This window comes from Stegostoma tigrinum, chromosome 6 (assembly GCF_030684315.1).
Source record: "Stegostoma tigrinum isolate sSteTig4 chromosome 6, sSteTig4.hap1, whole genome shotgun sequence".
Lineage (NCBI taxonomy): Eukaryota > Metazoa > Chordata > Chondrichthyes > Orectolobiformes > Stegostomatidae > Stegostoma > Stegostoma tigrinum.
The window spans coordinates 99,765,055-99,789,129 of NC_081359.1; the positions used below are offsets into that span (position 1 = coordinate 99,765,055).

The 24,075-nt window shown below is 41.0% G+C and overlaps 1 protein-coding gene across 1 annotated transcript in view; it reads right to left on the bottom strand.

The window, feature by feature from the left end:
• Window positions 1-3,810: 3,810 nt before the first annotated feature.
• Window positions 3,811-24,075, bottom strand: part of LOC125453085 (cytokine receptor common subunit gamma-like) — a 36,182-nt gene continuing 15,917 nt past the window's right edge. The window contains exons 4-10 of the mRNA XM_048532180.2: window positions 23,493-23,628; window positions 22,923-23,107; window positions 19,490-19,635; window positions 16,895-17,054; window positions 15,965-16,058; window positions 6,980-7,064; window positions 3,811-4,098 (exon numbers count right to left, since the gene is read on the bottom strand). Of these exons, the coding sequence (XP_048388137.1) occupies window positions 3,811-4,098; window positions 6,980-7,064; window positions 15,965-16,058; window positions 16,895-17,054; window positions 19,490-19,635; window positions 22,923-23,107; window positions 23,493-23,628 (1,094 nt within the window). The remainder of the gene's footprint in view (window positions 4,099-6,979; window positions 7,065-15,964; window positions 16,059-16,894; window positions 17,055-19,489; window positions 19,636-22,922; window positions 23,108-23,492; window positions 23,629-24,075) is intronic.

Below are 24,075 nucleotides of genomic sequence, written 5' to 3' on the forward strand. Positions count from 1 at the left end.
CTGATCCATTTGTTGAGGGATCACTTAGCTCTGTCTCTTACTTGCTACTTTCACCGTTTGGCAAGCAAGTAGTCCTGGTTGATGTCTCATCTTCAGGAATGCCTGGCGCTGCTCCTGGCATGCCCTCCTGAATGCTCCATTGAATCAGGGTTGATTTCCTAATTTGATGGTAATGGTTGAGTGTGGGATATGTCGGGCCATGAGGTTACAGATTGTGCTGGAGTACGTAAAACATAGAACAGTACAGCACAGTACAGGTCCTTCGGCCCACGATATTGTGCCAAACTTTTACTCTAAACCTAAGGTCTATCTAACCTCCACGAGTACCTTATACTATCATCCATATGCCTATCTAATAGCTTTTTAAATGCCCCAATCAGGCCAACTCCATTACCCTCTTTGGCAATGCATTCCACACCATTACAAGGTAGGTAAAGAGCCTACCTCTAATGTCTCCCCTATATCTACCTCAACTCACTTTAAAACTATGCCCCTTCGTAATAGCTACCTCCACCCTACGAAAATGTCTCTGGCTGCCTACTCCACCTATACCTCTGATCATTTTGTACACCTCTATCATCATTCTAAAGAGAAAAGCCCTAGATCTCTCAACCTTTCCCCATAAGTCTTTCCCTCCATTCCAGGCAACTTCCTGGTAAATCTCCTTTGCACCTTTTCTAATGCTTCCACACCTTTCCTGTAATGAGACAACTAGGACTGGACTCGATACTCCAGATGTGGCCGAGCCAGTGTTTTGTATAACTGGAAGGCTGCTGTTGATGATGCACAGCGCCTCATGGATGCCCATTCTTTGAGTTGCTAGATTGGTCGGAAGCCTATCCCATTTAGCACGGTGATAATGCCACACAACATGATTGCAAGCTTTTCTCAATGTTAAAGTGGGACTTCATCTCCACAAAGACGGTGCAATGGTCTCTCTTACCGATACTGTCATAGACACATGCATCTGCACCTGGCAGATTGGTGAGGATGACGTCAAGTATGTTGTTCCCTCTTGTTGGTTCCCTCACCAGCTGCCACAGAACCAGTCTAGCAGCTATGTCCTTTAGGACCCGACCAGTTTGATCAGTAGTATGGCTGCCTAGCCACTTGAGGTGGTGAACATTAAAATCCCTCACCCAGAGTACATTCTGTGCCCTTGCCATCCTCAGTTCTTCCGCTAAGTTTCGTTCAACATTGAGGAGTACTGATTCATCAGCTGAGGGAGGACGGTATGTGGTCACCAGCCAGAAAATTCCTTGCCCACACTTAACTTGAAGCCATGAGACTTTATGGGATGCAGAGTCAATGTGGAGGACTCCCATAGCAACACCCTGCTGACTTTATACCACTGTGCCACCCCGTCTGTTGGCTCTGTCCTATGGTGAGACAGGGCATATCCAGGGATGGTGATGGTGGTGTCTGAGACAATGTCTATAAGGTATGATTCTGTGAGTATGACAGTGTCAGGTTATTGATTGACTAGTCTGTGAAACAGCTCTCCCAATTCAGTCATCAGTCCCCAGATGTTAGTGAGGAGGACTTTGCAGGGTCGACAGGGCTATTTCTGCCATTAGCTTTTCCGGTGCCTAGGTCGATGCCAGGTGGTCCATCCAGTTTCATTTCTTTGAGTCTTTGTAGCGACTGGTACAACTGAGTGACTTGTTAGACCATTTCAGAGGGTGGTTGAGAGTCAACTATATTGCTGTGGATCTAGAGTCATGTGTAGGCCAGACCAGGTGAGGGTGGCAGATTTCCTCCTCTGAAAGACATCAGTGAACCGGTTGGGTTTTTCTGACAATCAGTAATTATTTCATAGTGATCAGTAGATTCTTATTTCCTGACTTTTTTTTGAAACTCAAATTCCACCATTTGCTGTGGTGGGATTCAAACCTGGATTACAAAATACTATTACTAAAATTCTTATTTGATCTGGTTCTCAATAAGCAGAGTACTAATTTCCAACTCACTATTCAGAAAATAGTCAGGGAGTTGTACTCAGCACTCTGGCCAGCATTATCAAATACATTTTTAAAAAATCATATAATCTAGATATTTCTCTCATTTGCAAGGACTTGCTATACACAAATTGCTGCCTTATTGCCTACATTACAAAAGTGTCTATACTTCAAAAGTAATAGATAATAAAATGTGAGGCTGGATGAACACAGCAGGCCAAGCAGCATCTCAGGAGCACAAAAGCTGACGTTTCGGGCCTAGACCCTTCATCAGAGAGGGGGATGGGGGGAGGGAACTGGAATAAATAGGGAGAGAGGGGGAGGCGGACCGAAGATGGAGAGTAAAGAAGATAGGTGGAGAGGGTGTTGCAATGGGAGAGAGATTCCCTGAGGTTGGTCCGGAGGGAGGAGGGTAACTTCTTCAGGTTAGGCATCCCTGGAAGAGGCTTCGCAGTGAGGTTAAAATAGTATCAGAGATAATGGGAACTGCAGATGCTGGAGATTGTTCAGAGATAATACTAGCTGTAAAGAGCAATGTATTGACCTACATCCATGATCAACTCTTGTTGCTTATTTTTTCTATTCCAGGCAAAAACCTATATCTTAGGACTGTCTGACTTGTATGTTGTAATATGCTGTGGAGTCTGAATCCTTGGGTAGACATAGATAATGAATGTGGCTCTCATCAAGTTGCTAAAAGCATGTGAACATATAGAACTTCATAGAAGTCAATAATTCAGTCCATAAAACCTGCTCAGCCATTTAATAATATCTGGCTCATCTGATAGTAACCTCAAATCTACATTCCTGCCTACTTCTGAGAATCTTTCAATCCCTTATCTAAATCTGCCTCAAAAATTCATGACCCTCAGAGAAAGATTTTCTCCCAAACTCTGATTAGTTTAGTAAACCTTCTCTGAAGTGCTTCCCGTCCTTAGTTACACCCTTCCTTAAATAAGGTGACTCTGGTAGTGTGCCCAATACTCCAGATGCAGTCTCACCAATGCCATAAATAAAGGACACATAACTTACTTAATTTAGTATTTCAATTGCCCTTATGATACATAATAAATTTATTAGCTTTCCTAATTATTTGCTGTAACTGAACACTAACCTTTCACGTTTCATTCACAAGGATTCCCAGATCCCTCTGCGTCTCAAAGTTTTCTAATCGCTCACCGTTTAGAAACCCGAAATGTCAAGCTTTCCTGCTCTTCTGATGCTGCTTAGCCTGCTGTGTTCATCCTTGTTATCTCAGATTCTCCAGCATCTGCAGTTCCTACTATCTCTTAGAAATATGTTTGCTTTTTTTCTCAACAAAATGGGAAATTTCACATTTTCCCAATTATACTCCATTGTTAGACAATAATACCACAACCAAGTATGAGCAACATCAATAGTTTATTGAATTATTTAACTCATTGCATTTTTCACACTCAGTTTGGTACTGAATTGTTTCATTAGAATTAAATGAGATTTCATTTATCAAACGACTGAGCTTATGTACATTTCTATTCGGCTAATACAACTATTATCATCTGAATCAACAGGCATTTTTTTATAATGCACAACAGTGCTTTTTTTCCCCTCAGTCAATTTCCAACACATCGCTTTAATTACTGACACAGAGTTTAACCAGTGACTGAGCAAGGGGATAACGAAGTGATCTGCAATGGAAATCAGGTTGCTCTCTTGAGGTACAAGTTTATTCGTCTGTAAACATTTATTCAGCTTAATCTTTACAGATGTGCCATCTGTACACAGTTCTGGGATTGTTGTTCAGCTTTTTGTTGCCCCTTGACATGTACTGTGTATCGTCACAGCTGAAGAACTGCACGTTTGAACTTTACATTCATAGTCTTACATACATATTTTCATCCACAATCACCTTGGACATATCGATCACTGCATTCTCTGGAGCCAGTAATTGTGAATTTGCTGCATCATTAACAGACTTTTCCTTGTCCTCATTAATGCTTTCAAAGACTGAATCACTCATCCCAATCTTGTCTAATGGAGGCAGTTGAGAGTCCTCCTGCTTTAATTTCAGCTTCTCTGGTTCCTCTTCAATTTGGCATTCCACTGGAATACACTCAGATCGCGAATCTGTCGTTAGATACTTAGATACACCAATCCACTCCTTTTGGAAGAAGGAATTTGTAGCATAATTCATATTTACTACATCTCTATCCTACTGTAAATGTAACTTGATAATAGTTAGATAGATCAATTTGTTTTAAGTAGTAGATCAGTCACTAGTCTTTACTGGAAGGGTACTATTTAATGCCTTGTTGTTCAGTAGATCTTGTGTCAATTCAATATCATATTCATTTTGTGCTGATTCAATAAATACAGCCTGACTGATGTATAGTCATTCAACTGCTGGTAAAAGTGTTTTATTAATGCAAGCAGAGATGATACAGAGTCAGTCTCCCACTATTTCTTATTCACACAGTTAACTGTCAGCAATGTAAAGCTAACTTCAAAAAGATTCAACACAGTGCCTAAAACTCAGCACTGTTAGTACACAGAGATAATGGGAACTGCAGATGCTGGAGAATCCAAGATAACAAAGTGTGGAGCTGGATGAACGCAGCAGGCCAAGCAGCATCTCAGGAGCACAAAAGCTGACATTTTGGAACTAGAACCTTCATTAGAAAAACTCTGATGAAGGGTCTAGGCCCGAAACGTCAGTTTTTGTGCTCCTAAGATGCTGCCTGGCCTGCTGTGTTCATCCAGCCCCACACTTTGTTATCTCTGTTAGAACACACTTTTGTAAAGAGGAACCAGTAGTAACATGAAACATATTAATGCCATAGTGTCCCTTTATTCCTTATTTCTTTAGTTACAGTTAAAAGGAGACCAAAGCCCCTTGAAATTCTCACTGAATTGAACATATTGCTTGAATGAGTTCAGTGACCATTGGTAGGGTATCATGTGATATGTAAGAATTAAATCTGAATCCTTTGTCCTCTGCATGCAGGTAAACACTTCGCAGGGCTCCATCGATCAAATCAGAAACCTTGTATTTTTTTTTGTGTTCCCCACTCTCTTTCTACCCTAGAAACACTGACACAAATTGTAGTATTTATTACTGATGCATAAGTCAAGATCCACTAACTCAGCAAAGGCACCTCCAGGAATTGAACATGTAACTGTAACGTGTTCTCTGAGTAACACACCAAGTGGTACATTCTGCTCCCACATGACCAGGAGAACGCCTATTAGCCCTTTTTTTTTTGTTTAAATGCATTCTGTGACATTGTCATCATACAGAAGTGAGCTTGAAGATGTTTCTGAGCCAGGCAGTTTCAGTGATTTGAATGAGCATATATGGCAGAAGCCCATGATAATGACTGCTGCCTCAAAATTGCTGTGTGAGATAATGAGGTACAAATGCTCAACATGTTCATCTGACATCTCCCTATCGACTTTAACTGCTTATAATGCACATATTTTAAATGAGTTGTCTTCTCAGTTAATATAACAGACAATGTGATGGCACATGAACTCTGAGTATCAGCGCGCTAACATTAAAAGCAATAATTTCTTGGCTTGCATTCCCACAGATGTATTTCAGCTCCTGATAGTTTTCTTAACAGATAAGGGATTCTGAGCTGATGTTTCTAATTTTACTCCCACACAGTAGATAATCTACACAGTGTAAACTTTACTAATCACTGACAGGAAGACATCTCAGCTATAGAAAGCAAATTTCCTGAATATTAAAAATAATTGGAAAATTTGGAGGGCTAGGAATTAGACATATTTTTCAATCCATCCTCTCACGGAGAGGGGTCACACGCTGATATCTCTGGATTGTCATCCTCTCCTTTGGAAAACGTTCCAACTGGATGGCCTAATCTGATTCAGGTTACGGAAGGACAACAAAATTCACCTTCATTTCTCACTCTTGCATGGTTTATGTAGAGAATTCCCCAAGACCTATCACTGGACCCTTAACTCATTCATAGCCATATGTGAGGCTATCCACTTTGAAAGGAGAAACAGATATGCAATGTATTTCTTACATAGTAAGAAGCTATAAAGTGTAGACATGCAAAGGGACCTCGGTGCCCTTGTCAATAAGTCACCAAAGGCTAACTTGTAAGTGCAGCAAACTATTAAGAAGGCTCATAGAATTTCAGACTTGTTTTTACAAGAAGATTTGAGTACAGTAGATTTGATTTGATTTGATTTATTATTGTCGCATGTACCTAAGTATAAAGTTTTTTTGTGCACTGTACAGCAGATCACAACATACAAAGATCATAGGGTGATTGAACAGTGTGAGGAAAACACAGTTATGGCTGCAAACAAATAAGGTCTCGCTTCAATTATATAGGAGCTGAGCTAGACTGCACCTGGAGCACTGTGTGCAGTTTTGTCTCCTTATCTCAGAGACGGCATTATTGCTACTGAGGGAGCGCAACAAATGTTCTCCAACATTTATTCCAGGGATGACAGTGCTCACCTGTGGAGAGAGTCTGGGCAAACTACATCTCTAGTTTGCAGAGTTTTGCAAAATGAGAGATGTTCTTGTTGAAGCTTACTAAATACTTAGAGGAATACACAGGGTAGATGCGGGTAAGCTTCAGAAGTTGGACTGTAGAACTTGGGAATGGCAAAATAGTGATTGAGGCAAATAGCTTTGAAAAGAATCTAACTGGGAGTATGAAAGAAAAGGGAATAGAAAGCTATGCTGAAAGACCAAGAGGAGATAAATGAAACGGGGGTGTCTAAAACAAGATTCATTTGGAGTATAAACCGCGGCATATACTAGATGGGTCAAATGGTCTGCTTCTGTGCTGCATATTCTTTGTAGCTTAATCTTGAATAAAGGTTGTGGTAGAAGTGCTTCAATGGACTATGAAGGATAAGTATCAGTTAGGGCTTGCACAACCAGTTATTATTCACCAAACCTATTCGTAAATGATTGTACTTTATGAATTTCCAGTACTCACTGTTCAAGCCAACACATTACTTGAGACAACAATTAAACAAATTGCTTGCTAATTTACCTGGAAGTTTCCATTGTAGTCCTCAAAGAGCTCCACAAATGAATGCTTTGGGTCTGGTATTCCTGGTATAATATGAGTATTTACTCTAGAATATATAAACACAATATGGAGGCTTCATATCCAGAGGCAAACATATAACCTTTAACAATGAAGAACGTCATGAATGAAAAAAGTAAAACAAGCACAGTAACTAGATCTGCCTCATCATGAATATATGTCTGTCATCTGTGGCTGCGCTCTTGTCTTTAAGTAGAAAGTTTACAGCTTGGAGACCCATCTGAAGAACAAAAGTTAATACTTCTCGGCAATGCTAAGGGAATGCTATCTTGGCAGAGACGGCTTCTTTCAGTGAGTCAGTAAAACAATGTACTCCCAGACCCAAAATAGCATGGATTTCCTGAGCAAGTGTGTAAAATGAAAGGTAATTTTGAGATGCAGCCCAAACTATTTTATTCAAAAGGGTAGTTACATTAAAACCTTTTAATAGCATTTATTAAAATTAATAAGCTAAACAAGGCATATGCTCAAATAAAGGAACAGAAAATAAGTTTAAATTGTAAAGGGAGAAATTAAAATATTCCAAATAAAAATGAATGGTAACAGGATTGCTACAAAATGCTTGATGGTGGCAAACACCTGTTGCAGAAAAGGACAAGTAACAAGTTAGAAAGTTAAGGTTTGGTCAGGTGTGCTTGGTATGCCTCTGTGACAGTAGTTTTGGAATTCAAGTCCCACTCTGGATCATTGAAGATTTAATGTAAACTGACACTGCAGTGTGGAACTGAGGGGGTACTGCATTGTCAGATGTGCTACCTTTCGGAAATCCCTCATAGAATCCCTCATACAATCCCTACAGTGTGGAAACAGGCCCTTTGGACTAACAGGTCCACACTGACCCAAGGACCGTCCCATTTAAAACCCCATTACCCACTTAATCTACACATCCCTGAACACTATGGGCAGTTTAGCGTGGCCAATCTGCCTAGCCTGCACATCTTTGGACGGTGGGAGGAAATTGGAGCAGCCGGAGGAAACACATGCAGACACAGGGAGAATGTGCAAACTCCACACAGAAGCATAACTCTCCATTGGATTTAGTTTATAATTGTCACATGTACCTAGGCACAATGAAACATTTTATTTTGCGTGCAGTACAAGCAGATTATACCATACAAAGTGCATTAGGGTAATAGAACAGAGTGAAGAATACAATGTTACAGCTGCAGAGAAGACACACAAGGAGCAAGACCAACATTTAAATTTAAATTCTGGCACATTAATTCTGAAGTCTGATAACTGCCCTTTCAGATGGATGCAAAAGATTATGTGGCATTATCCCACAAACAAGTAATTTCCCAAAGTCCTTGCTCACTTTCATGTCTCAACTAACATCATTAAAATAGATGATCTGGTGGTTTTCTTGTTATTGCTTGCGGAACTTCTTATTGTATTAGTTGCCAGCACTGCCAATATGACTATGGTAGATTGGCTGGCATTAATCCCTCTTATTGGTGCTGTTTGGGTTCTTAATAGCAAACAAGGAAGGATGCACAAACAATGTACCCAGCAGGAGATAAATTTGGTCTAAACTAATCAGTAAAGGTTCATCACTTATAACTTATTAGCCAGTTATGATACGTCTGAAATATACAAACACTTCTTGTGAGACATCAACTTAGGAGTAGGAACACATTACTACATGTGTTAGAATCAAGAATAATCATTAAGTCATTTTTCAAGACATACTACACAACTCTAGTGAATAAATGGAGAACACAGACTGGAGACATTTTCCTAAGAACATTTCATTACATTTTGATGGCTGAATGTATCTTGTGTTGTCATTTAACCTTTGTAGGCACTAGCTACCTTATCCAACAGAATTTTCCCGCAATATAATCTGTTGCTATGTTTCCTTTATTACAACAGTGACTAAGCTTCAAAATTACTTTTTTTTTGGGTATCGGTAGTGTATTAACTCAGTGGTTAGCACTGCTGCCTCACAGCGTAACATACCTTGGTTTGATTCCAGCTGTGGGTGACTGTCTGTGTGGAGTTTGTATGTTCTCCCTGCATCTGTGTGGGTTTCCTTTGAATGCTCTGATTTCTACCCACAGTACAAAGATGTACAGTTTAGATGGATTGGCTGTGCTAAATTGCTCATAATATTCAGGGATGTGTAGGCTGGGTGGCTTAGCCATGGGAAATGCAGGGTTACAGGGATGGTGTGGGTCTGGGTAGGAAGGTTGGTGTTGACTGGAAAAGCCAAAAGGCCTGCTCCCACACTGTAGGGATTTTATGGTATGCTAGTAGCTAGACTGTATCATCTGTGACAACATTGAATTACATGGAACTAGAGCATAATTAAAGAAGATTCTAGTGAACTTCCTCTCTAATGTGCTCTGTACCTGGTGTAAGTAGTTAATGAAAGTTAATTCATTGACACTAGTATGGTTTCTAATTCACATCCACCCAGAGCTTCCGGAACTTCCTCACGATATCACTACAGATATAAAGTACTTTTGGATATTCTCAGTCAAAAAAGGTGCTGCATAAACACAAGCTACTTGCTCCCCTTCTCCTATTTGCTTTGGACATTGTTTCAACTTGCTTGTTATTTTTCTTTAATAGTTTTATAAGTGCTCAGCTCAGTAGTCTTCAGTATATGAAGTTCATATACTCACGAAGCCAACACCAAAATAGAGCATAACACGGTATAGAGCCAGCATCTGCAGTTCCAACTATCTATCCTAAACTGATCTTGTCCCATTTGTTGGCATTGGCTCCATAAGTACCGTGAAGCCACACACACCAATCCTGATTTTTCATCATTGCAGGGCCAAAATTCTAAAATTTTTGACATAACAGTGGGTATTTAACTACCACATGAAGGAGCAGCTCACCACCAACTGCTCAAGGATAGTAACAGACAGGCAATAGACCTGAGCTTGCTGACATTGCACACATTCTGGGACTGCAAGAAAATAAACACAGTAGTTCAGTCAATTAGAAGATGGAAGAGGCCTCAATTGAATGACATGAGGGGCTACCAATGAAGCGTAATTGGTGGGTGGCTCTCAGTGCACCCTGATTTTACTGGTGTACAAGAATCTCGATTTAACCTCCTCATTTTGTCCTGCCCCAATATAATGCATCTGTAGCTTCTGAGTGAAAATTAGAGCGTGGGATGGGTGTAATGATTGGAACCATGGCCAGGTAGATCTTATTGACTATGACATCCTTGACGGGGATTGTTAACCTGGGTCAATCAGGGAGCCCTGGCTGACTGATATGAACAGGAGATTTAGAGAGTCTGAGATAACAAGGTGTACAGCTGGATGAACACAACAGGTCAAACAGCATCAGAGGAGCAGGAAAGCTGGTGTTTTGGTCCTAGACCCTTCTTCAGAAAATGTCTCCTCAACCTAGCAACTGAGTCCCATAATCCTTAGTCTAGCAACTAGCTCTAAGCTGGCTAGTCTGAGCCCACGTACTGCATATCTCTGTAAGTAAAAGGTGGCTTGGTGACTGGATATCAGCCTCTGTGCAGATATTTCAGATGGAGACGGAGGCCTAAAGCATCAATGTTTGTCCTGAAAAATGTGAGAGCTCAGGTTTTTTACAGGCTGGTTCTATTTCAACCCTTCGAGAACAGGTAGTCATGAATGAGTTTGAGTAGACAGGGCCTGTGCATGTTGGAATAGAGACAAATGAGAGTCAAGCTTATTGAAATATAAATGATTCTTAGAGGATCTGATGGGGTAGACACAGAGAAGGCTATTTCCTTTCTGAGAAAGTCAGGACCTGATTTAAAGCATTTAAGACAGAAAGGAGGAGGAGTTACTACAGACGATTATAGAGTTTGGGTTAGTAAATATTTTCAAGGCTGATACAGATTTTTTTTAGTAAAGGAAGAAGAATTATATGGAAGAGGCAGGGAAAGGGGAATTAAGGATGATCAGCTTAGTGTTGATCTCATTGAATGATAGAAAAAACTCTAAGGGCCGAATGGCAAACTTCTGTTCTGATATTGTATGGTCTTTTTGCAATTAAGCCATGATTAGTGGCAGAGAGAAAAAAATGTCAAACATGTAGAGGGGGCTCGCAGGTGTCAAAAAATTCAGTCTCTGCTCCATTCGGCCTTGGCGCCCAGAGACCGTGAAGTATGTTTCAGAGACCCCGATGCTATGGGCCACTGCTGTTTGACAATGTTAATATTTATATTTAACTAGAAATGTTTGTAATTCAGGTATTTTTCCTACAACTTGGAGAACTTCCTGAGGAGGTGGAAGATGTAGGCACAATTACAACGTTTAAAAGGTATTTGGATAAGTGCATAGGGAAGGTTTGGTGATATAGAAGAGGGTAGGTGGGACTAGTTTAGGTTGGGATTATGTTTGGTATGGAGTGGTTGGACCAGAGCTTCCGCGACGTATGACTGAATGACTGATTTAATGTGGAATCAACGTGACATTTATTTTTTATTGGCACTGAAGTAATCAAAGGATTGTGGTCAGCGGTCTCTGGCTTTCAAAACTACAGAAATATATCTCGCAGAAGCAGTCAGCCTTTCCATCCTGCCTCTGAACTTTTTGAAAGAGCTTTCTACTAATGCCCATCCCCAATTTTTCCCTGTTGTTCTCCACGATCTCGCTGTTGTTCTTTTGTTTTAATCACAACTGCATTTTCTCCAAAACAACAGCATGAGAACCTTAGTTTGACGGAATCCTGACTGTTCATTTCCCACCCCCGGATCAGAGTTTCATATTTGTTTCTCTACTCACGTCAGTTTCAGCTAAAAACCTGGTCACTTTCACTTATTGGGTGACAGTCAGTAATGAAGAACTGTAACTATTTTATGCACTGTGTGCGATAATTTTGTGCAACTGACATTGTGATACCTTTGTATCAACTTCAGAAGTGTGAATGATTCATCTCTGCATTTTACTTTCAACTAAACAAGAAGCACTGGTTTCCAGTCAAACATACAATTTAATGATAGGTGGTTTATTGGGGTCCCTGTATTACTGGTGCCAGCAATTTAGGATGCAGAGATACAGCATTGACATTGAAAGAACCTGGATTTCTCAAGAATTCCAAGAAGGAATGCTTCAATGATGCAAGAATGGACAGAGCTAGAAAGACCATTAACAGCTTTGTGCAGAGATACAGAGCACGAGATGTTATGGTGATAATGGGAACTGCAGATGCTGGAGAATCCAAGATAACAAAGTGTGAAGCTGGATGAACACAGCAGGCCAAGCAGCATCTCAGGAGCACAAAAGCTGACGTTTTGGGCCTAGACCCTTCATCAGAGAGGGGAATGGGGAGAGGGTTCTGGAATAAATACGGAGAGAGGGGGAGGCGGACCGAAGATGGAGAGAAAAGAAAGCCTGTCTCTGCCTCTCTAACCTATTCTTCCTCTCACCCATCCCTTCCTCCCACCTCAAGCCGCACCTCCATTTCCTAGCTACTAACCTCATCCCACCTCCTTGACCTGTCCGTCTTCCCTGGACTGACCTATCCCCTCCCTATCTCCCCACCTATACTCTCCTGTCCACCTATCTTCTTTTCTCTCCATCTTCGGTCTGCCTCCCCCTCGCTTCCTATTTATTCCAGAACCCTCTCCCCATCCCCCTCTCTGATGAAGGGTCTAAGCCCGAAACGTCAGCTTTTGTGCTCCTGAGATGCTGCTTGGCCTGCTGTGTTCATCCAGCTCCACACTTTGTTATCACTAGACGTTATGGTGTGTGTTTCCCCTTTATGAGTGACCCAAAGGTGGGAAGCTAGAAGGGCAGTCTAGGGATGATGGTAGAGCCAAGAGAACACACGATAAAGTATTCCCTGTTCAAATTTACCGTACGTCTATCTTGTGTTCTGTTTAATGATCTAGTGAACAACAAACCGGACACTGAAACGGACCAATCTCGTGACATGGAAAATCTCAAGATCAACTTATCTTCAGCAATGTAGACGACTTTGAATATAGAATGATAGAGTCCTGTGGCACAGAAGCAGGCTCTTCAACCCAAATTCTCACCCAATAAGTGAAAGTGACCAGGTTTTGAGCTGAAACTGACGTGAGTAGAGAAACAAATATGAAACTACGATATGGGGGTGGGAAATGAACAGTCAGGATTCCGTCAAACAGCTTCTCATCCTGTTGTTTTGGAGAAAATGCAGTTGTGATTAAAACAAAAGAACAGCGAGATCGTGGAGAACAACAGGGAAAAAATGGGGATGGACATTAGTAGAAAACTCTTTCAAAAAGTTCACAGAGGCAAGATGGAAAGGCTGACTGCTTCCGCAAGATATATTTCTGATCCATACCGACCAAAATGCTTATATGCCCTCTAAGCACATTTCCCTGCACTTGGCCCATATCCTTCCAAATCTTTCCTAGCCATGTATTTGTCTAAATATCTTTTCAATGTTGTCAATGTACCTGCCTCAAACACTTCCACTGGCAGATCATTCCATATGCATACCACCTTCTGTAAGAAAAACCTTTGCCCTTCAGATTCTCAAGTATTCATTCCCCTCTTACCTTAAATTGATGCCTTCTAGTCCTTGATTCTCCAACCCTGGGAAAAGACTGAGTGCATTCACCCTATTCATGCCTCTCATGATCTTATGCACTTCTGTAAGATCCAATCCCTTGGTCTCCTAAGCAGAACTGACAACTAAAAAGTAAATTCACTTGACTCCATCATTGCTGCTGAGTTGAGGTATGGCACTGGTACAGTTTTGGCACATCGTTACAATATTGGTCTCCTTAATGAAAGAAAGATATAAATGTGCTAGAAGTAGTTCAGAGATGGCTTTCAGGACCAGGACCAGAACCTGGAATGGTTAGGCTGTCTTATGAGAAGAGATTTTAACAAGCACTTCCACAAACAAAGGCTGGTAAAGGCTTAGGACTGTTTTCCACAAACAACAGTTGATGCTGGATTGATTATTAATTTTAAGTCTGAAAGAAACAAATTTTTGTTAAGCAAAGGTATTAAGAGATATGGGCCAAAAACTGATATATGGACTTAGGCCACAGATCAGCCAGGATCTCGTTGAATGGTGGAACACACTTGAGGTGCTGAATGGTCTACTCCTGTAAATATGAACTGGCTATACCTGCATCTGTTGCAGTTTCAAAGCCTAACAGACAACTTGATTGAATGTGATCCTGAAGACTCTTGACAGGGTGGATGCGGAGTATCAGAAACTAGGGTTCACAGTTTAAAAATAGGTACTAAGGTGAGAGGAGGTGTCACTATTTCTCTCTGAGGGCCGTATTCCTTTGAAACTCTTTTTCCTTGAAAGACAGTGGAAGCTGGTGATTTGAATAGCTTGATGCGGGATGGATAGATTCTTGGTGAGCCTGGGGATGAAGCTACAAAGGGTATGTGTGAATGTGGGCTTAAGCCTTGGACAAGGGGTGCTTCAGCATTTGTTGAGGTTATATAAGAGGGAATACTGTAAACTGCTGTCCATTGCTTTCTTCCCAAGACAGAAAATAACGTCAACTCTCATGTACTCTGTAGATGTAATAGGCAGCAATCCTACAGCTCAGAGGTGTTGACATAACCTCCCAATGACAATGCTCTGGGCGTACACCCATCTTCACATAAAGAACACATATTATTGTTCTACTGGTCCTTTTGCCTGATTAGCAGTTTCAGTATGTGACACCACTGAGTCACAACGATGACAGTGGAATGGACTTTTGGAGCCAGCAAGGGTTGGGATTGGAGGCAGGCAGGTGTTAAAAATAGCCACCCAGCCTAAGCCTATCAGTTTCTCAGTTCTAATTCACCTCCGGGCCTCCTCTGTAATGGGGCTGGGGGAGTCGAGCTGGAATTTGGGAGCAGGAAGGGGTTACTTATGCATAATTGCAGCAAGTAACCCATCATGCATCTAAGGGCCGAACTGAGGCAAACTAAATGAGGTAAACTCAATTGTCCCAGTCAAACTCCATATTCCTGCACATGGTTTGACTACCTGGAACTGGTATCCCAGTGGATGTCGAGAATAGCCCAGTGGTACAGACCATCCTAACTGTCTGCCTCAATGCAAGAAGAAAGGTCTAGGCCCGAAATGTCAGCCTTCCTGCTCCTCTGAGCTGCTTGGCCTGCTTTGTACATCCAGCTCTACACCTTGTTATCATAGGCCATGTAATATTGGCCAAGCTGTTGAATATCTATTTAAATGATACTGTAAATAAATTGGAGAGTGCGTACTTAAAAATGGAGGCCATTGTAACTTTTAATCACAGCCTCCTGCTTCTCTGAAGATGCAAGGTGTTTGACTTTTCCGTCAACTTGAAAGCTTGCCCATCTTCAGTGAATTTCTCTGCAAGAACCACAGATCTTGAAAATCACAGAACTGTTTAGGTACAAAAGGAGCCTATTCGGCACATTGTCCCTGCACTGGCACTATGACCTAGTGCCCAATCTCCTGTCCTTTCCCCATGCCCCCTGCACACTACTTCTGAAGGGCCAGAGGCAGGTTCAGGGCCCAGACACAATCCTGATCACCAATCTTCTGTTCCCAGAGGGTAAACCATGTACCCTGTGGTAGTGCCCTAAATAAAGGAGGTCAAACAAAGCTGCTGATGTGAAGTTGCACTGTTTAAGATTAACATCCAAAATCTTGACACTTCCCTATGTAATTCCATGACCTAGTTAGGGGGGAGATATAACTGATTAAAAATACCTCTATTGAAACAATGCCCAAAGGTATGTGTTAAGCCTATGATTGATGAACTTTGCCTTACTTGAAAATCTTTGCTGGTTTTGTGCAGCTTTATAATATCATTCCAGAGATGAAAAGGGACTGAGATACTTAGAGATGTAAATATCTCCTCCTAATCTTTGGCAATCCACTGCCCTGAAACAGTTTCACTGACCCTTTTGAAGTACACAATGATAAAGTCCAACTTGAAACAATTCCTAATGGATAAAGCTTCTGACTGAAAATAAAGTCACTCACCTCTTCACTTTATACAACACGCATCCAACTATGACAATGCCCAGAACTGCAGCCAGTACTAAAATCATAATAAAGGAATTGAACCTTGGTGGGTCTTGGGGAAGAAATAAAAGAAACAAAATCACATTGAAAAGCAATTACTTAAGATAAAAAAAATCTTGAAAATCCAGGTATGACGTCGGGCCCTGCAATGTGGGCCTCGAGATCGGCATTTTATGAATGTAATGGCCAGTGCTATTGGTCCCAGTACAATAAATCATAATACATTTGTCTTTTCCTGGTCCAGTGTTGCTACTGTTTTTCCTACCCTCAGTTCCAAGGACTTCCACTGGATTGGTCTATCTTTGTGGGAAAGTTACTGAAGCGGTCTGACACTGCCCCACTCTTAGATCAAAAGTGTTCAGAAGACTTACAGGCTGACAATCAATCCATTCGGTCAAAACAATCTTTCCAAAACCAACAGGTTCTGGAATGGGACTTGAAACTGGAACTTCTATCCCTGAAATTGTGCTGCTACCCACTGTGTCACATCTATGTCCCAGTGACTGGCATCAGGCCCCCTTGTTTTCTTAAGGCTCTAATGTCCGTTTCGGGGTTTCTCCGCTAATGGTAATATTGGTGTTTATACACCACAAGGACTGCAAGTGGTTCAATGAAGTAGCTCACCATGACCTTCTCAAGGGCAGTTGGGGTTAGGCAATTACACATAACCCCCCAGGAACAAATTAGTAAAGAAATTGTGGACATGCACTGCGTGTTAATTTTTGCTTTTTAGCAAGAGTAGGCACAGTTCCAGTTGGTAATGAATAGTAATTTCTTATCTCCCATGTCTGGGGCTGTAATATACCAACAAAATGGCCAATAACCCTGCCAATTTTCCTGGAGAACATTTATGAATCAGGAAAAAAAACGCCAGAATTCTGAACATGCCTGCTACAATTGTTTGCCTCCAAATAAGCATGGGTCCCCATTCACTCCAGTAACATTTCTGTGCATACATATGATTCAACCGGGACCTTAAATGAAAAGTGTAGTACTTTGTCGGATCAACACTTGTCAATTTAAATGATTGTCTTTGAAATTCTTCAACCTGCAATGAAGAACAACATTTGAGAGTGACTGTGTCATCTGTGCAAAAGAAAACTTTAATACATTTTACACACCAATTCTTTTTCCACCCACCATATTCCTCTGGTCTAATCACTGACCCCCTCACCTACCAAAATGAGTTTTCTATGCACAGTGTGCATCAGGGTGATCTCTCATGATGATCAATTGTATGTGCACAGGGGTACTCTGAAGGCTTCACTATGGAGTTTTGCTATTAACATCTTTTGAGATACTTGCTCAGCATCTCTACACTTGGCACAACCAAATAAAAAATAGTGTGGCCTTCAAGGTAAGGAAGTGCATGTCAGAGACAGAGAGAAAGTATATTAGATATAATTCTCAAGGCACAGCACATCTAAAACTCAATCATCCATGGCATTCTGTTCTCATTGCAGGAGAACCTTCTGGGCATTGATTGACCTCAACAATCACCTACATACCCTTTGGAACTCCAAAAAACACTCCAGATGATGAATTTGGTCATCATTACATCAGAGGATAAAGAAAAGAAGATTGAGGGCTTTAACTACTGGGTGCCATAGGTACTGATTCCTATCTGCGACGTCTGGCAGCTATTTATGTACAAATTCTTACAGTGAGTATTAGTGAGGTCTTTGAACACAGCAGAAACATACATAGTAGCTGAACCATATCATATTCTCAATTTAGCCACCATGTCGGTGCTGTGTTATGCATATTCACAAGGCATGATCAGTCATATGAATTGAAATCCACACTGAACTTTCCTTTTCCTCTTAGCAAAACCAAATTGTAGTTCCTTTACTGCCACCTTAACAAACTCAGTATAGACCATGAAGCAACGGCCACAAATTAGGATGCCCCACCTCCAGATGCATCCTAGAATAAAAGCTGAAAACATTGCCAACACTCAACTCATACATTCCACCCGCTCTCTTTAACATAATGTGAGCTGGCAATGTGAAAATTCTATGACACCTGCTGTTCACAAACCCATTTTCTAGAATTCCCTGCAGAGATATATGCAACATACCATCATCAGGGGAGAGTTTTTTGGTCACAAAATGATCAAGAATTTCATGCATGGTGCATGAGATTTGAACTCATGGATGGCCTAAAGATCATGAAGCAGGGATTCTTTATTCCACTGAAATTAAGATTAAACAGGGAAAAAACAATATTTACATGGAATTTAAAGTGTGGTTTACATCCAGTTGAGGATAACCTTTGTCTGCCTGGTCTTGCTTCCCATGCTTCTTCCTTCCTCCAAAGGCACCCTTTCCTCCAGAGAGGGTCCATTCAATTGTTTGAGCTATCTTGCTTGGCGTTATTGCCTCCTGCTGCCAGAGGGTCAATTAAAATCATAATATAAATGGCAGAAGCAAAATGCCTCCAAACATCTGGATTAAATTACAAGATTTATATAATAGGTTCTAAACTCTGTAATTGTTGTCATCTTCCATAATTTGGTCAACAGTAAACTACAAGAAATTCTATTATGGAACATTAGGCTCAGACAGTAACCAACCCATTTCTAGCAGAGTTGCAGGGCTGCAATAAGAGTAATAGTAAAGTGAGTGGTGTGTTTATGGAATTGGAGTGATTAGAACCACGAATAAGCCCAAGTCCAAATCAAAGAAACAAAAAAACCTACAGCACATGAACAGGCCCTCCAGCCCTCCAAGCCTGCGCCGATCAAGATCCTCTGCCTAACCTGTCATCTATTTTCTAACGGTCTGTGTCCATTTGCTCCCTGCCCATCAATGTACCTGTCCAAATATATCCTAAAAGACGCTAACGTGTCTGCATCTACCACCTCCGCTGGCAACACGTTCCAGGCGCTCACCACCCTCTGTGTAAAGAACTTTCCACGCATATCTCCCTTAAACTTTCCTCCTCTCACTTTGAACTCATGACCCCTATTAACTGAGTCCCCCACTCTGGGAAAAAGCTTTTTGCTATCCACCCTGTCTATACCCCTCATGATTTTGTAGACCTCAATCAGGTCCCCCACTAAATCTCTGTCTTTCTAATGAAAATAATCCTAGTCTATTCAACCTCTCTTCATAGCTAGCACCCTGTTTACCAGGCAACATCCTGGTGAACCTCCTCTGCACCCTCTCCAAAACATCCACATCCTTTTGGTAATGTGGCGACCAGAACTGTGCACAGTACTCGAAATGTGGCCGAACCAAAGCCCTATACAACTGCAACATGACCTGCCAACTCTTGTACTCAATACCCTGCCCAATGAAGGAAAGCATGCCATATGCCTTCTTGACCACCAGTGGTGCAACGGCACAGAGTTTACACATAGTTGTAGAATCAGGGATGCCAATACAATGGCTGTGATGGGGCGAGTGTTGAAAAGTCACAAGAGCATACATAAGCTCAGAGCACAGAGGCATCTTGCCTTTCAATGTAAAAAGCACAAACCTTCCAATTTGGATCCATGTTGCTTTTGTATCTCATCGCATACTGAAGCCACTCTCGTTTCTGGTTTGTTGGTAAATTCCAAGTCAACAAAATCGTCTCCTTTCCAATAAGTTTAGCACTCAGATTGTGGGGTGGACTCAGTTTAACTGAAATGAGTAGGTTCAGAACTAAATTAAAATATAAATGCAATGTGACCTAATCATTGATTGCACAATGAAAAGCAAAACATTTCCTGCCAATGTAATATATTTTACTTATTGTAAACTGATCCTTCAGATATAATTTTCTTCCAAAAGGTTTAAATTTTAATAAGCTGCTATGCCTGCATTTTGCTGGCCATTTGAATGTCTTGGAATTAATCCCTGAGCCATGGAATATCACCAAAGGTAATGATTTACAGATTTAGTTGCTTCCAGGGAAGATGGTAATGAGCTACCTTGGTGAAGGGCATGTGGAAGATGGTGACATAGTCATAATGCCACTGATCTATTATTCAGACTGATACTGTGTGTATATATATTCAAACATCATCATGGAAGCTGTTACGGACCAGACCAGAACCCCTCGAGAAATTTAAGAAGGTAGTCTAGACCCTAGCTTTTTTTTATTTTGAAGGTAAATGTCAGGTGCTGTGTTGCAGATGCAATTCTATTAGTCAAACTACCTGACATTAAGCAAAACTCAATTTATTCAAATTCTATAGTTAAACTACAACAAAAAAAGCACTTAACTCGTTTGGAAAACTTAACAGAATGATAGATACAGTAACTATTATTAATTAACTTTTCCAATATGGTAATTTCCCATGAACACATCCTTTGGCAAAAAGCCAACTGCAGAAAGCAGACTTTCTCACATGCAATGCCCACAGCAGGAAGAGAAACCCTATCTTTTGATTATAATCGAGAGAGGGAAAAATAGTTTCCACTTCTTTAAACACACAACAGCAATTGCTTGAAGCCAGAACAAAACCATTAGATATCCTGCTCTGCAAGACCTGGCCACATCCAGCCAGACTGCTTCTATTGTTCCAACTTTTGAAAAACAACTAAGGCCTCAAAGACTGTTTAAGTTACTGCTGACGGCTTAGCACCTCTTGATCAATTTCTCTTTTAAAAGAAATTAGGACAAAATACATTTCTTAAAGCCACAGAAGATGGTCTAATCAATTTATGAACCTGGAGTATAAAGTTCATCTCATTGGACAAGCATTTGGATGTACATGGAATAGTGTAGGTTAGATGGGCTTCAGATTGGTATGACAGGTCGGCACAACATCAAAGGCTGAAGAGCCTGTACTGTGCTGTAATGTTCTGTATATATGTTCAACTCCAGTGATCTTGAAATAAGCATTAGTTGCTATAGAAATGTGAGGTGCTGTGTTCCAGATGCAATTCTACTAGTCAAACTACTTGACATTAAGCAAAACGCAATTTATTCAAGTTCTACCAAAGTTCCCTTTGGGAATGAAATCCACTGTCCTGAATCAGTCTTATCTTGATCTTGGCTCCAGATTCACAGCAAATTGCATGTCATTTGTGGACAGCAATTATAGCAACGTCCATCGAGGCACAGTTTAAAAACTGAGGTAATGGGAAGGGTCTAGGCCCGAAACATCAGCTTTTGTGCTCCAAAGATGCTGCTAGGCCTGCTGTGCTCATCCAGCTTCACACTTTGTTATAATGGCGCACCCTGATTTTGTTTGGAAAGGAGACTCAGGACATTGAGCCAATGTCAATGAAGGAGCAGCGAGTGGTTGCCAAAGTTATAATGATTTGTGCACTGTAAGGGAAATTAGAATACATCCACTGCCCTGCGTGATACATATATGCTTCACTCTGTCCACTTTTTTTTTTAACCTAATGATCTGTTTGGCCTTGCTTATTATGATCTGCAAGGACTGCTCACAAAGCTTTTCACTGTACTTCAGTACATATGACAATAATCAAACCAATCAATCAGATGTTGCAGGTTCGGTAGGAAGTACTGTCATGAGTTGTAGTGCATCTTGTTGATAGCAGATGGTGGTGGAACAAATGGATGCAGGGGTGGATGTTGCTGAGCAGATGGACTGCTTTGTCTCAGGTGGCATCATTGCTGCATAGTTCAGCGCTAATATCAGGAAAAATATCTTTGCACCAAGGGTCGTAAACGTTTGGAACCGACTTCTGCAATTCATAGAATCCCCACAGTGTGGAAACAGGCTATTTGACCCATCAAGTCTACATCGCAGAGTATCCCAACCTGACATATCCCTCAACCCCATCCCTGTAATGCTGCATTTCTGATGACTAATCCATGTAACCTGCACAGCTTTGGATGGTGGGAGGAAACCGGAGCACCTGGAGGGAACCCACAGCCATGGGGAGAACGTGCAAACTCCACACAGACAGTCGCCCAAGGGTGGAATCAACCTCAGATCCCTGGCACTCTGAGACAGCTGTGCTAACAACTGATTCACCATTTCACACCCCAAACATATTCTATCAGGCAACTTACAGATGGTGTTCTGTGGAAGTTCAGGGTGAATCATAACAGCAGCACAATGGTATTGGCTGAGCATTAGATGTTGATTTTGTTCATAGGATGGTGCCAAATGAACCTAGTAGAATATTCTGAGAAACACTAGTTAAAGCCCCTGGAAATTGCCACGTAGCAGCTGTTTCAAATGAAGATAGATCCAGAATGAGCTTAAAAAAACATTTTTTGCCTTTCTCAAAAAGTGGGCATCCCTGGAAAAACAAGCATTGGTTGCTCATTTCTAATTTACCTCAAACTGAATGGCTCGTTACGTGATTTTCAAACAACAATTAAGAATTTGCCACAGTGCTGTAAGCCTGGAGTTACATAAAATCAAGAACAGCAGATTTCCTTTACTGTAGAACCTTAATAAATATTATTTACCCTTTAAAGTAGTTATATAAACAGTCAGCCTTCCTATGGCCTATCATATTTGAGAATACAAAGGGACCCCATTTATGTAAATCCAAATTAGGAACACTCATACTCATGAGCAAAATCTCATATATGTTTTAAAGATCTAACCTACAAACATCTCCTGTACTTATAAAAGGCTTCTTTATGTTGTCCTACATTGCTTTCTAGCTTGAATACAAACTGACTTGCAAATGAACCCAAGAATGGAATCCAATCACAGACTGAGGACTTCAAGACTCACTTGTTGCTGGTGAAAGAAAGTACTGTCCTGGGAATGACCAGTTGACTGATTAGGTCAGCCCCCTCTTAAGGTGACTGCAGGCATCGTGATTCGATGGTTTGGTCTGTTCTCTATCCCCTACCCTTCTTCCAACGCCGCAACTAAAACATCCTCCTTGCGGAGGCACCAAACTAGTAGAAAAAAGGGCTGGTGCATTGTTGCCTGTCATGAATGGAGTTACCAAATTGTGAAGAGTTCAAAAGATATTGGCTGTACCTTCTTCCACAAGCACAAATGTGTGCGGTTTCACAATGGTGTAATTGTTGGAATCAATGATGTATACATAGAACCAGTTGGATGTAAAAACGTTTGAATCCTCAAATAAAAGGCAGCTGCCATTGAATCCTTGAGTCTGCAAATATCCATTGCATTGTTTCATTTGCAAGGGTGTTTCTGAGAGCCTGAAATGCACAATACGATAGTCTAGTTAAATGAGAAAGTTTTGGGAAAGGAATGGTTTTGATGGTCTTTTTTTCACATCCTGTCAGTAGATCTATAATGTTATCTAACAAAGAAGTTTCACGTAACCGAGTTAATCAGTACATTAAAACTTGGACAAAGCAGATTCTCAGTCATTGTGATTAGCTTGAAATTTGCAATTAATTTTTGATTAAAAAATAATTGCATTTGTACGGTGCCTTTTAGACTTCAGGTGCCCTACAGACCTCAATTAGCTCATTCCTCATTCCACTCAACTCCAGGGAGCATTGGTTGAGTCTTTGAATGCCTCTTTAAGTCCATTTTAACAGCTGTCTTTGTCGACCCAAATTCTGGAATATAACTTACATGTAATTAACTTCATATTCGCTATGATACACTGTATCATTGTCTTGTGCCCACATACAATTGAGATTTCCATTATCATAATATGTACAATTCAGATTGGATGTGTTTGTTTCTTCATTTATCAATCTATGTGGTCCTGCATAATGGAACGAAAGAACATTACATTAGACAGGTAAATCAGATGCATAATGAAGTATACATATTTGACTGTGAATTCCGAAAACTGCATTAATCTTCTGAACTTGGGAAGGGTGTGTCACCAAAGTGAGGCAGAAACTGGGCTTTTGGGAGCACCACTCCATCTCCATTGCAGGTAAAAACCTGGTCATCAGCTGTGAGGCACTCTCTCTTATTGTTGTGAGACACAGATCATGCCTGACAAACCTTACTGAATTCTTTGAAGAGGTGACCAAACACATGGATGAAGGTCGAGCAGTGGATGTGGTATACATGGATTTAAGTAAGGCGTTTGATAAGGTTGTCCAGGGTAGGCTCATGCAGAAGGTAGCGAGGCATGGGATATGGGGAAATGTGGCAGATTGGATTCAGAATTGGCTGACCCTTAGAAGACAAAGTGTGGTAG